The sequence below is a fragment of the Diadema setosum genome, chromosome 13 (assembly GCF_964275005.1).
Source record: "Diadema setosum chromosome 13, eeDiaSeto1, whole genome shotgun sequence".
In the NCBI taxonomy this organism is placed as follows: domain Eukaryota; kingdom Metazoa; phylum Echinodermata; class Echinoidea; order Diadematoida; family Diadematidae; genus Diadema; species Diadema setosum.
Window position 1 is genome coordinate 30,568,130 of NC_092697.1, and position 16,740 is coordinate 30,584,869.

The window sequence follows — 16,740 nt, forward strand, 5'->3', positions numbered from 1 at the left end:
CAGTTCAAAGACTAAAAAAAAAAAAAAGAAAGGAAGAAAACCATAACCCACTTCTATTTCGTTGCCGCTAAGTATAGCTGGATTTGTCATCGTCTCACGAGCAGACTCTGCTGCACGACTTGTGTCGTGAAAACATGACAAGAAAACAGAAAAGGGCGAGCAAGTGTAAGGCTTCCCAACACAAGAGGGCTCACTTGCAGTCCTGATGACGGAGCATTGCAACGCTTGATGCTGCACCTTCGTTTCAACACTTTGTGGGCTTGCAGAGTGAGTAGTGCGCACGCTCTGTACAGGACTTAGGTGTACCACCTCCGAGGCGCTCCTGATCCTGCTTTTCTACAACAGATGTACTTGAACCATGGAAGTGGAAGCAAGTGATACATTCTGTGCCGAATGCAATAATTATTGCCAGGGCTTGTATAGCCAAATATTGGTTCTTGTTTTTGTTTTTTTTAATATGAAATTGATGACGTGAAAGGCGAAGCATATTGGAGTTTTCTTCCAGAGATTAGAGAACTATGCAAAGAATCGAAGTTAAGCGACTTCGAGAGCATGACATAGCGAAAAACGAATGACACGCATGGGAATTCAAGTACAATGTTATTATACAAAAACTATTCTCTTTTCTCTCCTATTCCTTGTGCAGTAGAGGCTTGGGCACCACATAATTGCTGATCATTTCATTCGTCCAAATATAAATCCCTAAGTAGGCGTATACCACCGGCGATTGCTTATGGTGTGACAATAAGTGAATTGCTACCTGAGTAAACTTAGGAATGCTTTGTATAAAACTGCATTGTCAACATTTACCTGAATTCCTTGACATGGGCCTACGGGTCTCGTGACTTAATCATATTTGCAGTATTTTATGATTTGTAACAGACATCCTTTCGAGTTCATGGCACGTAACTGAGCGAAGTACGGAGTAGCTCGACATGCTAGTTAGTGCCACAATTACCTTACTCCATTCTATGACGGAAGTCAATGATATTATGATTTCTGAAGTCAATGATATTTCTGCTAAAGAAATCCTCGTGTGTTTCTATTCGTTACTGTATGTGACATTTATATAGGCCTATCCTGTTGCTAATTGACACATGACATCCTTTATGCTCATAGTACAATGTGTACGTATATAATTATACATAATGTATAATTAATACGAACAAAGCATATGGAGTCCTTCGACGTGCCAACGCCAGAATTTCAGGGTTCCTACTTCTGTTCATTATACACTTGGCATAAATATCAATTTCATATAAACTGAACGAAACAAAAATCTTGCTTTTTTTTTTCTTACGTGGCCCTTAGCTTTTCTCATGTTTATCTGATTAAAATCTTCTGCGGATCGGAAACCGAATAATTTATTTCAAAGCTGTATAATAGAAGTCATATACATCGCGGTTTACTCCGCAGTCGATTACTGTAGTATATGTGATATTTTCCTTCTGTTCGGGTGGAATTTTGGTTCAAGAGATTGCTATCGTCTTTGTCAGGGGGTGTGAATATGTACAATATCGCATGCGTAATGAGGAAAACTCGATCGCATAACCGATTCTAAATCAGGCGGGTGACCGCCTCACTGATAAAATATCGTAGACAGCAATGCTACAATGTAGGTGTGCATCTGCAAGAAATGTAAGAATTGGAAGGATTTAATGATTATTTGTCATTTGTGTGTGTGTGTGTGTGTGTGTGTGTGTGTAGGGGGGGGGGGGGATTGGTTGTATATCAATCCCGACATCACTCTTCTCCGGTCACATCAAAGAACGCAGGATGTGAGATTTCAATGGGGGTGAAGGCATAGACTGGCCGCCCGACGGTTCAACCTCAGGTCACTGAATTCATTAACTACTACATGTACATGACCATCTATGCGAGCTACCGCAGTGTAGTCAGCTTACTCCAGCCTCTGGGGGGGGGGGGGGGGGGGAAAGAAGAAGAAGAAAAAAAGTGCACACTCGAGTGATCATAATACACTTATTTGCCATTATTTCTTTTTTTTTTCATCTGAATTTTATCAAGGGCTTGGATGAGAGTGAATACGTTTGTGTTTTCGTATCGATGAAAATCGCCGCGTTGTTCATGAATGATCCAGTTTACACTGGACCAGAATGTGATGTCTTGATGAAGATGTGGATTCATTCTTCGGAGAAAATGCTATTCTGTATAATCTTTGCAGTGGAAGATAATCTACTTTAAGAAGTTACGTATTTTGGGGGTGTGCCCGCTGAGCGGTGTCACTGTTTACCGACACCATCCAGAGTATGCCACTATAACAGTACCTTACTCGTATTCGTGTTTACTTGGGGGAGGGGGGGGGGTTGTGAGAGAATGCAAACAAATTCCTTCCTGTTTTTTTTTTTTCCTTTTTTTGGGCCTAAAAGCAAGCTTTTTATTCTCCAGACATCATCCATTCCAGTGTCCACGTAGGCGTAGCGGACTAAGCTTACTCCAAGGCTGGCTGGAATTATTTTTACTTCTACAGACATGAAGAAAGGAGAGAACTGATTAGTGCCTAGAGACTAGACGTCGAGGCAGTGCACTCTGTATAATCCGATAAATTTACGACGCCTTGAGCGAGGCCAAGCTCTGATCAGACGGCGCGATCGGACCATCTCGTCAGCCAATCAAAACGCGACATTTTTGACCCTCAATCGCATACCACATGAGGTTTCTTTACAATTCTTTCCATACAGCCAACGCAACGGCTCATCGATTGCTACGCTGTTTTCCATCTATGAATGAGTGCATGGCGCGCTCCACCCAATGGAAACCGTTGATGGTGTGTGTGTGTGTCTGTGTGTGTGTGTTGTGTGTATGCTGCATTGTTTGGTTGACGACTCCGTGTTTAGGAGGGAACGCACGCAGCAGGAGGAATGAAAGGGTGTAACCGTGCCCTAGTGACTGTAATACATACATGCATGCATGGTCTGATCATTTAGAGCGCACGTATTTCATTCCGTGGGAAGAAACCTGCTAGGCAGCCAGAAGAAAATCAGAACCCGAGGCGTTCAAGAATCGTTGACATTCGAGTGAATATCCATCTCAAAATAGGTGCCAGAAGTTGTTCTATGTAATAAGTGTCAAGAATTGTTGTACCATCATGAGCTCATCTCGGTGGCCTGTTTCCGTTTTGGTCGTGGTGATACTTTTGCCGGCTCTTGTCGCGTCGCTAAATGAGCGGAGGAGATCGCCATGGCGGCATTCTGGTGAGTAGGGCGGTGGTGGGTGGTGAATTGGTTGGTAGTTGGCTCGATGGGAATTTAATACCTCGTGTTGAAGACGACTCTAAATTGCGACGTATTATTAGCACTTTTATGTGGAGAAAGTGGAATAGTTATGCAGGTCAGAACATTTCTAACCGACATTTAAACGTTGTGTCTGTCTGAGGCAAGCAGTAAACATTCGTTATCAATATCAGGGAGATGATGCAAGACCGAAATGGGCTTCTCTCGGATTTGTGATGACCACTCCTGTTCTTCCACTGACTGTTCATGTACCAATCTTGAGCTTGACGAGGTACTTTGTCTTTCATCCAATGCAATATTTAGTGCCTGAAGTGCGCATTGCCTGGCTGCTGCCTCTAGATTCGGTGGCTGGGAAGCTGTATAGATGTCTGAATTAACATTATTTGTCTTACTCTTATCACCCAAACTAGATACTGCAGTAAAGATATCCCCTAACAAAAAGCATAAAGATCATGTGTAAAGTGTCCAAGGGTCTTGTTTACCAATACCAGTCTAATTTGTGATTGTTTATTATTCCAGATCTATGTGTAATGGTGAAAGATAACAACACACACTGAAAAAGTGGTAGAAACTACTGTTGCCATCTGGTTGCAGTTGTGCATTGCAATGTACCTTCAAATAGTTCAATGCCATGGGTTCTTGTGATTGTTTTTATATGTTTGTGTGTGTGTGTGTTTGTTTAAAGGGATGGGTGAGTGTGTTATGGAGTAAAATATAAAGTATACAATGTACATGTAAATACCTCCTGAGTCCTGATGGAAGTGGTAGCTGCATGAAAATATCAAATGAAAATGATAGATTTTTGATCATCATGGACTTGTTTAATTTTGTAGTCAAATCTTACATAAGCTCTTGTTGGACAAAGTTCAATAGAGTTGGTTTGTGGGAGTTGGCTCAATCACAATGCAAAAAAAAAAAAAAGAAAGAAATATATGTCGGCAAACAACATGGCAAAATAACTTCATGCTGATACCACAATTTACTTATTCAAGGGTCTGCAACATTCGTAATGTCTTGGTTGACATATCTGTACAATGTATATCTTTCCAATTTCCAGTGAATATGGGATGGTCATTGTTTGGCCCCTTGTGTTCAAAGATTATTTGTCTTATGATGTTGGATTTCATCTTTTGATTTTAATCTGATGTTGAAAGATTTCTGTGATGCATTCTTCATGCGTGTTATGTGATTTTTGCCGGAGATTCATTTTTAGTATCATGTGAACAAGTAAATATGATTTGTCAAGCAGTTGCAAATATTTTTTTTTTTTTTGGCTGGTGTATTTTCATTTTAACCATTTATGACATATTCTCAAATTCTTTCTTGACTACCCTCCAGGTCAACAAACTTGCAGTTCATCGGAATTTGAATGTGCTGGCTCCTCCCCATCCTCTCCCGCATCGTGTATTCCCGGCAGGTGGCGATGCGACGGAGACAAGGACTGCAGTGACGGCTCCGACGAAATTGGATGTGGTGAGTGTTCATTCCTTTGCAGAAAACTCTAATGTGCAGTCTTTTGAAAAGAGTTCTACTTTCATTAGATAAGCAGCCAGATTTTATTTTCATGCAATCAGAACAATATGTGACCCTGCATCACAAAACCAACGAAAAAGTCACCAGACGTGGATTTTTAAAGGCAGATCAGACTCTAAAGCTTTAGAATGATGCATTACTCATTACAAATGGACTGTCATTACGTGTCAAAATAATGAAGAGAATGTGCACATTCTGTAGGAAGTGTTTACCGAGGAAAGAGGCTTGAAAGTTTAGGGTCTATTCGTGCGCTTAATTTGGCTGGGCTGCATTCCGTGCATTGAATAGGACCAAAAAGCAACAAAACACAACAAAACTGTGTTACCATCTGCAGCAACCACAATGAAGGAATTACTGATTAGGCTAAGATTTTAAACACTTATCAAGTGCATTCTATTCATGACAGATGCCAACATTGAATACAGTAGCACAATTCTTTCCAAAGTTTATTAGAGTTGAAAGTGAGGAGAATGTAAAGAGTTTTAAAGAAATGAAAATGCGCCTCTGCGACGAACATAATCACACTATTCTATGAAAAAGTGTTCCAGAAAAATTGCGAAATAAGTACACTTTCCAATTTGTTTCATGATCCCAAACTTGAGAATTACCAGTTGTATGTAGAAGAAGAAATGCTCTTTCAGAAAAGAAAAAGATGAAAGTTTACAATTTTGATTGACCCATTTAAACCCACTATTTTGTGTCATGAAAAATAAGGGCATGTGACTTCTGTTGATTTTATGAGGCACGGTCACATGAACATTGCACATGAAGGTTTTTATTTAGTACCTGGTATATTATGTTTTCATATTTTTCTTGGGCTGTTCCTGTGAAGTATTGAAAGATTAGGCAGTCCCAGCATGCAACGACTTACGCAGGGAGTTTTGGTTCTGAGAAACAATTTTCTTTATTTATAAATCATTCCAAGTTATGTCTGGTATGACTGTTGTGTATCATTAGAGAGAAAGTGCAACAATACATGGAGAGTTGAAGAAGCCAGGAGTTCATTGGAATTTTTTGTTTTTGGATTGTGGAATTCTATACAATGATACCAGTGGGGCTGAGGGGGTTTGCAGAAAAACATCTTTGCATCAAAACAGTTTGTTCACCCCTTCCATCTCAAGAGGTGGGTCGTAAATTTCCCAATGTGTATATGATTGCGTCAGTGGATACAGTAGAGAAAATGACAGAAATGACTGCATCTCCCCACTGACACCATCTTGACTCTGCCATTTGCATAGAATAAGTCCTGACCCCTTTGCCCCATCTGTCTTTGCACAATAAAAATTGAAAAAATATACGATTGAAGATGCAGGGTAGCTCTTGTCTCATGATAATGGCACAGGAGTTGATATAAATGATCTTTTAGGAAAATTTAAAGGAAAAAGACCCCCACAGGATGTATAGATTTTAAAGGATTCAAGGCTGTTTTGCAGTCTGCTGTGCTGTGAGTGTGTGGATGGAAAAAAAACAAACAAACAGACAAACTTAGAAAGGAGGAATGGGGATAGTGCATGTACAGTTGATAGTTTTCTCCAGCCTGAAGAAGATATCCACATGGGAATGTAACACAAATTTGGCGCACCGCAGCGGTGATAAAGTAGGCATGCCTTGGCTACTTTGTGGCAGATTGGAATGTGAACAGGCAATTCATCAAAATCACTGTGCATAGCAGCCTACTTTTGTCTAATCTAGTGGCACGGCTCTCGTATTTGTCTGAGAAACCTCTTTGTGCGCGAGGAGGTCAAATATGTTATTATATTATCACACCCCCCCCCCTCCCCCACCCCAAGATTCCATGATGCTAGACTTCGCATGGCAAGCTCCACTGAGTTGGCACTGCGAACTACAATTAAATGCTGAGCCGCACATCATAGACAAATGCGAGCGCTGGAGCATGTATTGCTGAGGGGCAGGGTGTTCAGAGAGCCATTGTTGTACCTGCACATAATGGTACCAGACTACTTTGTGGGAGACTTACAGCTTTAAAAAGTTTGAAAAGGGAAAGGGGGGTGGGGTAGAGGAAGGGGGAATTGGTTATAAATGTTCAAGGGACTTGCTGGTTTTCTTTCTGCTGCATGCCAAGTTGCACTTTACAGACTATGCATTGTATATTGCTGCATTTCAAGGTTTTATTTCATTTAGAAGGAAGGAAGGAATTTTGCTTTTTCTATTTCCCTGTTTGTGACCCTCTCTTTCCTGTTGCAGTTTGTTTCCTGATGATAAACTGTGACAAATCTTTATCCACCCTAGAGTATGTTAATCTAATAGAGAGAAAAAAAAATGTCGTACTTGCCAACTCTTGTACGAAATAAGGGATTGTCCCTATTTTCATCTCATAAAAAGAGAAAAAAATAAAAAGTTGATCATGTGTCCCTATTTTTTTTTGAAAATTTGGGTGTAATAATGTATTGGAAATCTAAGAACGTTCCTATTTTTAAAGATTCTCCGCTCATATGTCCCTATTTCTTAGGTTTCGGGGTTGGAAGGTATGTAGTGTGCGTGTGTGCAAGACAAGAGAGAAAAGAGAGCACGCTATTGAATAACATTTAGTGTCAGAGAAAGCAGTACTAAACTCTTCCAAGAAAAGAACCTCTCTCATGAAGTTTTTCCCTCCTGTTCCATAGCTTTTGAAACTTTTTCCCCTCTTTGGCATATTGATTGAAAAAAAAATGTGGAACCATGGGTGGAGCTAATCCTGTGGTCACATCCCAGAACCCCATCTCTAACCACCCAAATAAACTTCATTATCATCACCCAAAGTCTTCCACAGGACCTCATTAAGTACCATTCCTAACACAAAGGATCTAAACTCCCCCCTGAGGATTTAATCTCTCAGCTCCATTAGTTTAGTAATGAGCTTGTGGATGTTTGAATAGCACTCATCTTGGTACATGGAAGTTTGAGTGAACTCTTTTTTAGAAGGGTTAAAAGGCATGTGTTTTAATAGCTTGAAGCTCTTAACATGCAGAAGCTTTTTTTCTCCCCTTATTTTGTAAGGAATGCATGAACCTTGTTCAGCCACGGCGGGAGTTCGGTGTGTGTGTGTGGGGGGGGGGGGGGGGTGGGGGGTTGGGAAGGGAAGGATTGGATGGACGACTTATTAATCACCCCCTCCCTGAATGAAGTGATGGGTGTGCTCAAACTTTCCACAAAGCTCATGGATAGAAATGAGTTGCGAAAAACACGCATGCACATGTACGCACGTATACAACATTAGATGCATCCTGAATAAGTTGTCTGAACAATCCACTTGGGATGGTAAAAAAAAACACCCAAAGTGACTGATTTGCTGTTGATTAAATCAAGATTAGACTTATGCTCCTGCTAAGCCTTTTTTAAAATTTTATTAATGTCTTGATTGATTTGTTTATTTTTTTTTCATTTATGTCTTTATTGATTTTGACACTATTACTAAACCGTTTCAAACACTTTGCCCCCTCCCCCCCCCTTTTTTTTTTTACAGAAAATGTGACATGCTCAGCACTCCAGTTCAGCTGTGGGCCTGGCCTGAATTGTATCCCCCTAACTTGGCGTTGTGACCATGATGTCGATTGTGGATCAAGGGCTGATGAACAGAACTGTGGTAAGAATTTCCTGCCTTTTATTTGTTGTTTTGTTTGTGTGTGTGTGTGTGTGTGCTTGAATTTCAACTCTATTTTGTCAAAACACAGATTAGTTTAAAATGGCTCCTGCAATTAGACTCTTGGAGTGTAATTTGCCAGTAGTACCAGTAAGTCAGTGCAGACATTGTGCAACACAAGTTCCTAAATGCCCATCATCCTTTTTCTCTCGCATCACTAGATGCCCTCACGTGCGCCGCCAACCAGTTCACCTGCAACAACAAGAAGTGTATCACGCTCACCTGGGTGTGTGACGGCGACAACGACTGCGGAGACGGCTCAGACGAGCTGGACTGCCCTGCCCACACCTGTGCGCCGAACGAGTTCCGCTGCGGGGGCAACGAGAGCACGTGCATCCCCCAGCGCTGGAAGTGCGATGGGGACATCGACTGCCCCGACAGGTCTGATGAGAGCGTGGAGGTCTGCGGAGAGGTCCCCAGCACACCTTGTGCAACTGGACAATTCGCCTGCGGGAATGGGGAATGCATCCACCAGGCCTGGAGGTGCGACGGCGAAAGAGACTGCCTCGATGGATCTGACGAGACACCTGAACTATGTCGTAAGTTCAGAGAGGCAGACTAGCTAGTTTCAAAATTTTTATCGGAATCCGTGCAGAAAAAGTTTTACCCTTGGTATAGATGGCAGTTGATTTTTTTCATTTGCTATTTTGTTTCTCCAAAGAGTTTGTCATGGTTATTTCATGCTTGTTTTTTTCTTCTCATACAGAGGCTTCAATTGCCCCCACGTGTGCCGAGGGAGAGTTCTTGTGCGCCAATGGCATCTGTGTCCATGGCAACATTGAGTGTGACGGCATCCGCCAGTGCAGTGATGGCAGTGACGAAGCCAATTGCGAAGGTGAGCATAACATACTGAACAAAGCCCGAGTGCTTTTTGAAGTTTTGACCCGGGTCATGCATCCGCACAATTTTTGCCATGACCAAGTCTTGAATGTCGCAATGTATCTTGGTGGAAGAAATTACACAGTTGTGTTAGTCTGTATCATGAAAATCACATACCACGTCTGTGTAAGCAGTCTATTCCCCATGCATATCTGGAAACAAAAATATTTAAATGAGATATGTTGAAAATGTGTCTTTAAATTTTTCCATGTTTCTACCCGTTTCATTCCACCAGCCGTGTCCGACTGTGACCCTCTGACGCACTTCCAGTGCTCAAACTCGACGTGTATACCAAACCTGCGTGTGTGCAATGGCGTGCCCAACTGCCCCAACAATGAAGATGAGCCAGGCCCAAGTGTTTGCAGTAAGTGTCCCACCCAAATTTTTGTCTCTGAATTGAAGTATGCTGTCTGCTCCTTTTGCTTACTAAGTTAACAATGAGACTGGATGATATTGGTGGAGATTCAACCTCATACATGCAATTTTATGATTTGTTTGTATCTAACTAAGTGCTAATTGTTGCAAGCAAAAGGCAGGTGAAAGAGTTCCAGAATCCCAACAATTCATTGTTAAAATGTCAAAATATCAACCATTGGAGAGTATCGGTAAATCACCGTAATTGAGTCTGGCCTGATGGAAATTTGTCACTTCAACAGTGCAGATTTGTGTGGCATTGCTTATCAGATGTGGTTAGTGGGAAGTGAAAGGCACATAATGATCCAGAGATCGTTATAGATTTGTGTGATGTAAATAATTCTTACTACTCCTGTCCTTCTGCAGATGTTAACGAGTGTGACACAGCCAACGGTGGTTGCAGTCATACATGTACAGAGCTGCCCATCGGAAGGCTGTGCTCTTGTCCGGAGGGCTACGAGCTGGTCAACGACACCCAGTGTGTGGACATCAACGAATGCAAGACGGTGCCCGGCATCTGCAGCCAAGAATGCATCAACACGGAGGGACACTACAAATGCTTCTGCGAAGAAAACTACACACTCGAGACCATCAGGGGGCGAGGCCACTGCAAGGCCAACCCCGAGTTTGGCAGCCCCCGCCTCCTTGTGGCCAATCGGCAAGAAATCAGCATCTTTGACACCAGGACCTACAACGGAGACTTCATCACCCAGTCCCCAGAGAGTGCTGTGGCCGTGGACTTTGATTACCAATCCAATACCCTCTTCTGGTCCGATGTCCGAATGGAACACCTGTCAAAGTAAGATATATTGAAATTTACGATACTTTCAGTTTCTACAGTTTTTGCCTCTTGTGAATACATAGACTTAATGTCAAAAAGTAGAAGAGGAATTTAATTTCTTTCTAGAATTGGACTAATATGGTAATAATGTATGGAAATCAGAAATACTTCCTGTTTCCTCTCATGCTCACTTTGTCCCCTTTTTTTCACTTGGCAGAACTCAACTTCTATCTGAAAATGCCATCACACCCGAGATAGTGACAACGTCTGTGAAGACTTCTGATGGCATTGCTGTAGACTGGATCAACAAGCTCCTGTACTGGACGGACACTGGTTTGGATCAGATCGGTGTCTCAAACTTTGATGGCTCCAAGAAGGCTCTCCTGATCACCACCGGCCTCGACGAGCCGCGAGCGATCGCCGTGGACCCCGAGTCGGGCCTGATGTTCTGGAGCGACTGGGGCGATGTGAGCAGGATCGAGCGTGCAGGAATGAACGGCCAGGAGCGGCAGGTCATCGTGTCCACTGGTGTGGTCTGGCCCAACGGCCTCACCATTGACTACAGCCTGGACCTTGTTTACTGGATCGATGCCAAAGAGCAGAGTATCAGCTCGGTTAACTTCAACGGCGGCAACAGGCGCATTATTGTGGCAGGACAGGACCGCATCAGCCATCCTTTCAGCATCGCCGTCTTCGAGGACTACGTCTACTGGACGGACTGGTCGAGGGCTAGTGTGGAGCGTGCGGACAAGTTCAGCGGCTCAAACCAGACGGCAGTCGTCACAGGACTGGTTTCCCCAATGGATGTGGTGGTCGTCCACCCTCTCAAGCAACCAAATGGTGAGAACCATTCGCATGTAAGAAATGTAGTAGACTTTTCTCTGCAGGTTTGTGAAGAAGTGATGTATCCCAAGTTGGATGGCATTGACTTTGTAACTTTTGCCCATTTGTTTTTAATCCTTTGTGCGGTTGCTTCTCCGTGCGTAAAGTGGCTAAGTAGGTTTTTTAGGTTTTCAAAATATAATGTACAGAAAGGTAATTTGTGCCCCACTCTTCTATTTGTCTTGCAGTGACTGGAGTCAACCACTGTGCCCAAGACAACGGGATGTGCTCTCACCTGTGTGTGGCAGCCCCACAAGTGGATGGACCAGCCTACTACTCTTGTGTCTGCGATGTGAACGTGGTGCTCACTGCCGACGGCCACACCTGCGAGGGCGATATTCCCCACCCAAGCGTCAGCCAGCCCCCAGTGCGTCCGACAACCCCAGTCGTCGTCACATCGCAGCGGCCGACCCCCACCAAGGGCGTACCTGCTGCACCATCAACCTCCGAAGCCGCCAGACCGACCAACGCACCCACCAAGCCTGCCCCCGCTACCACAGAACACAGCAGCCCTGTGTTGACAGACGAGCCCGGCTCAGTCGTAACCCACCAACCACCACAGAACCAGAGCATGATCATCACAACTGTTATTGGGCTACTTGTGTTTTTATTTGTCATCGTTGTCCTCATCTTATTTGTGCTATACAGGTGAGATACAATATCAACTCAGCGTAACATCATTAATTAATCATCAGACCTTGTGTCACACTTGCGTATAATGGCAGGATAGCCAGAAAATTGTGGATTTGCAAAGTATGATTACACATGTACCATCAGTTTTGAAATGAAGCCATAGTAAGTCTTAAGAAGAAATCACTGTCTATTGTAACTTCAAAAATCGAGTGAAGTGCTAAATATTTTTCCCCCATCAATGTGCTTCAATCCTACCAGGAGACACACTCGAAGCAAGAAGAGGACCATGCACTTTGACAACCCAGTCTACCGCAAGACCACCACGGAAGAGGCCTGCACTCTAGATCCTCAGCCGGTGTACGACCACAATCCAGGCAAAGGTGTCAAAAATGGCAGCGCCTACGTTTTGGTGAGTAAAGAGTTCTTTATAGAGTTTATTTTGATGCTCACATTGCATAAAATCAATATGATATTCTTGCAGAGGACCCTAATGTTTTTGCGGTACATTATTCAAATTTCAGATGATTGTATAGAATTGTGACCTTTCAACCATCAGTGTGCGAATTTGAGTGGACGAAAATGTATAGATTAAATGACAATTACAGTGAGACCTATGAGTGGACAAATAGACAATATAAATTTTAGAAAGTAAATGAATTGGTTTAATCAAATTTTGGTCATACCAGAGTAGTTAATGCAACAATTTCAATACCTGTGTGAGTAGCCATTTATATATTTGTTTTTCATTTCTTTGCAGATTGATGAAGACAATTCATAATGGTAGCTGCTGTGTCCTGCTGGACCAAACAAAGAAGCAGTGTTATGTGTTAGTCTCATCCGGCCCAACTGTCATTGCCAGCCAGCCGAAATTCCTCTACGGCAAGCTCGAAACGAACCGCCCCGTCTTCTACTAACGGCAGAGTCACATCCAGAGACTGAAATGATTACGGATTGAGTGTGTTTCTGTTTCCCGACTGCCGTGGAAGAGAGCCTTGCATCGAGCTGCAGAAATCCCATCGCGTCTGCCAGGGCCGTCAGAGTTCGTGCTCGGAAGACGGCAGCCCGCGAAGTGTGATTAATCCTTGGGACAGTCACCAGGACATTTTTTTTTTAGTTCACCCAGCCCAGTTGCAACGTTGTTGCCCTTTTTGACTGATGCTATCTTCAAAGGATTACGAAGGGCAAGAGCAAAGGCAGCGTCACACACCGATACTTAAGATGCGGAGAAAAGCGGAGAACGGAGACAACATTTTGGTGCTACATGCCTACCATTTGGTGGGTACAAAGACACAAAGAGGAAGAAAACAGAATGTCACTCTTCCTTCGTGTCTGCCGGACACTCAAAACTTCTCGCCTCTTCTCTCTCTCTGCCCCCCCCCCCCCATATGTGAATACATGGGAGGTGATCCCTGTCAGAACCTTTTTCTTAGTTGACCCTCAGACACTGTGCCTTCATTAATGACTCCCCAAGTAATGACCTCCCAAGCAATTTGGCAGAACACTTCAGAAGATACCTCAAGAATTCAATTGCCCTTGCTAAAATTGTTAGGTTTAGGTAGATTTATTCAGACTCTGGTGCTGGTCTCTTGTGGAGTTTTGCATATTTTGTATTAAACCTATAACCATTCCACATGTTGAGGCAGTATCCCGTTTGGCTGTTAGATTATTGTTATCGTTTTGCCTTCGGGCATGTTATTGTAAATAGATAAACATGTTTTATGCAATGAAGATGCCGTGTATGATATGTAGATATAAACCTGTACAGAGCGGATGATGTAAGCGTAAAATGCCTGTACAATGTATATGTTGCACCAGCCTATGTAATTATTATATATGACTGACCGTCATTCATATGTAAATATAGAGATTATTGACCACTATGTCCTGTACAAGGTATGCAGACTAGTGGAAATATTTATTTTGTACATACAGAGAATTTAGACGTAGATGCTTTCATTGGAGAGGTGATAGCAGATTTGGGTTATCGCCTGGTTCAGAGAAGGAAAGGACGTATCACTATCTAGACTGAACTAGGATGAAACTCGCAGGAGTAGAGTAGAAAGGAAGAAATAGACCTTTTTGTTATGAGAAGGCATAACGTGAAATATTAGAAAGCACACACAAAAAAAGAAGCAAGGATGAGCGAGTGACAATTTTTTGTTCTTTCTTGGCAGTACGTACGTCCAGTTTGCCAAATGAGGAAGACATCTGTATTTGTTAGAAGTACATCTCAAAGTTCACTTGCAAAAAAAAAAAAAAAAAATACAAAATGGAAAAAAAAAAATTATAAACGTAGATGAAAATGTGAAAGGTGAAATGATATGGTACTGCCTTTTATCTGCAGTATGAAAAAGAGTTTAGTGATGTAACGAGGAATGTAACTTCCATTTGTGAGGCTCCTCGTGCAATGTGTAAGGAGATAGGCAGCAATAAGATATTGCCTTCGTTGTTTTCATTCTGAAATTTGTTGTCGCGGCTACTTACAGTGTGGCTACGATGCGCTGCGTCTCTATGAGATTGGCAACTGCGGTCGTGGGAAACGTCTCCATGCCTCTCTCGTTACGAAAGTGATTGTTCCCAGTGAAATACGAAGCAACACACATCTTTTTCTCATTTATCCTGCTTACCAATAAGTAGATAGAGCACGTTGTGCGTACATGCTTTTTCTGTCAAACTTGCATAGATATTTACAGTTTCAGGTGTTCTATATTTCATAATGGGTTTTTAAATGCTTCAGATTTACATTTTTTTTTTTATTTTTATTGATGCCTTTTCCCCAGATACATCGAAATATAATTATATACATATTATTTTTTGTAACTCGTTAGTAACCGAATACATGTAGAAGTTGCAACATGACGGCTACATGTGCAAACAAACATTGCAAGAGTATTCCGGTGCCGCACAGAAGCCCGACCACAACTATTGTGATGGTAGAATGATAGTCCAAAGTAGTGCCTCTGTAGTAGGAGTAGACTAGTTGGTAGTGACGGCAAGTTTGAAATACGAAAGGGATTGGCATCTGTAATATCTTTTCCATTGAACTGAGATGTAGCAGAAAAAAAGCATTTACACGCTTTCACAGTGCATATATATTGTAGCCTACTTGAAATAATTGGCCTGGGCAAACCTTGATTTGTATGTGCACATATTGTGATAACAAAGTATTCCTCACTTTATGCGTACAATATTTCTTACTTATTCTGGCGTCGGAAAATTAGTGCTCGAGTCGGCAAATGCCTATGTTGGGTAGAAGAACAAGGGGAGAAAAAAAAAGAAACAACACTCCAACATTGCGCTATTGTGACATCTTGCCTTGTAACAAGCGGGCAACATGTGTGTGATAAGACTATGGTATACCGCCCGTTGTACAGGGAATTTGTCACAATTGCGCCCTGACTTGTTCTTCCACCAAACAAGAATGAAAGGGAGAAGGAAAGTGTGAATAAATTTCATTTGATTCTCTCTTTCACGTTTTGCTTTCACCGTTATCCCTATGCACGGGTCACTGCTTGTAATTTTCCAGTAACCACAGTATGAAGAACACTGACCATGTAGGCTTGATACTATAATTATAAACTTGTATATCATTGAAGAGAGGCTAGTAACCAGTCTGTATAAATGTTATATATTATATACATAAAACATCAATACAATCGCTGCTGAGGACTTCATTCTTTTAGATGTCCAATGCATTTTTGAGCTTTTTCCATGTGCTTGCAAGACAACTCGAACTGTGTACAGTGTACATGGAGTAAATATATTAGTATATACATGGAATGCAAGTGTGTATAAGAAATAGCATGGACGCTTTCTTCAAAGAAAAACGAAACTAAAAAGGTGTGCTACATTGTTTTTTAAAAAAGGAGGCTAATCGAGTTCAAGTGTCCTGAAATGTCTTGTGTGTCACCTTGTTCTGTTTTTTGCCCCTTGGTTTGGGTTTTGTGTTTGAGTTTTCTTTGCATGCCCAGTAACTACTTGTTTTGAAATGATATGTTTACGTATGTGTTGTTTCTAGAAAAAGTGCAACACATGTTGTTGACCCTGTTTATGTCGAATCCACTTTATGCTGTAACTGCCGTGGACGGTTTTCCTTTCTTTTCTTCTTTTTTTAAATTTAGTGTTCTGTCTATCGAGTTATGCCTCACTTAAGAGTGCGTGGAGAGTTCCAAATTCGCACTTCAGTTGAACACACGCATTGTGAAGTATTCTTGCTCTTTTTTTTTTTTTTTAAAGCATCAACAAACTTTGACGGTGTGCCCATTTCGAGAAGAAATGCATACCCGAGATCAAGAGCAAGAATACTCCGTGTTGTGCGGTTCATGTACATTTTGTAAATAAGATGTTCAAATGATGCAGCCATTGTCCATATAAGTTAAAAAAACCCTGAAAAACCATTTCGTTTTTTTGAGGAAAGATAAAGTAATGTCATAAATTATCAATAAAAGTGAAATTACGTTTCAAACGGAGACACTGGATGATCACCGTCATTTCTTTCTTAGTGGAGCTGAAGTTTCAGCGATGGCATTGAGCGGGTGTGATAGTTATTGTTGATTGATTATTGTGTGGTGGCATTGAGAAACATGTGAGGTCAGTTCGCATACTAGTGCAGTGTAATTGTCATTGGCCTTGTACGGAGTGCGTTCTGTGATGTAACTGGCTCCGAGCGTCGGGGACACGTTACATAAATGCAACACGTACACAAACAAACAGACAACAACGAACAA

General features: G+C 42.0%; 1 protein-coding gene across 1 annotated transcript; it reads left to right on the top strand.

The window, feature by feature from the left end:
* The first annotated feature begins 3,039 nt into the window (after nt 1-3,039).
* Nucleotides 3,040-16,482, top strand: LOC140237218 (low-density lipoprotein receptor-related protein 8-like). The gene is given in 12 exon segments (XM_072317162.1): nt 3,040-3,212; nt 4,590-4,683; nt 4,686-4,724; nt 8,248-8,367; nt 8,586-8,963; nt 9,131-9,259; nt 9,539-9,667; nt 10,084-10,516; nt 10,716-11,338; nt 11,569-12,028; nt 12,272-12,422; nt 12,771-16,482. Coding segments are annotated over 12 exon segments (2,610 nt in total). The 5' UTR covers nt 3,040-3,179; the 3' UTR covers nt 12,792-16,482.
* Nucleotides 16,483-16,740: the final 258 nt, after the last annotated feature.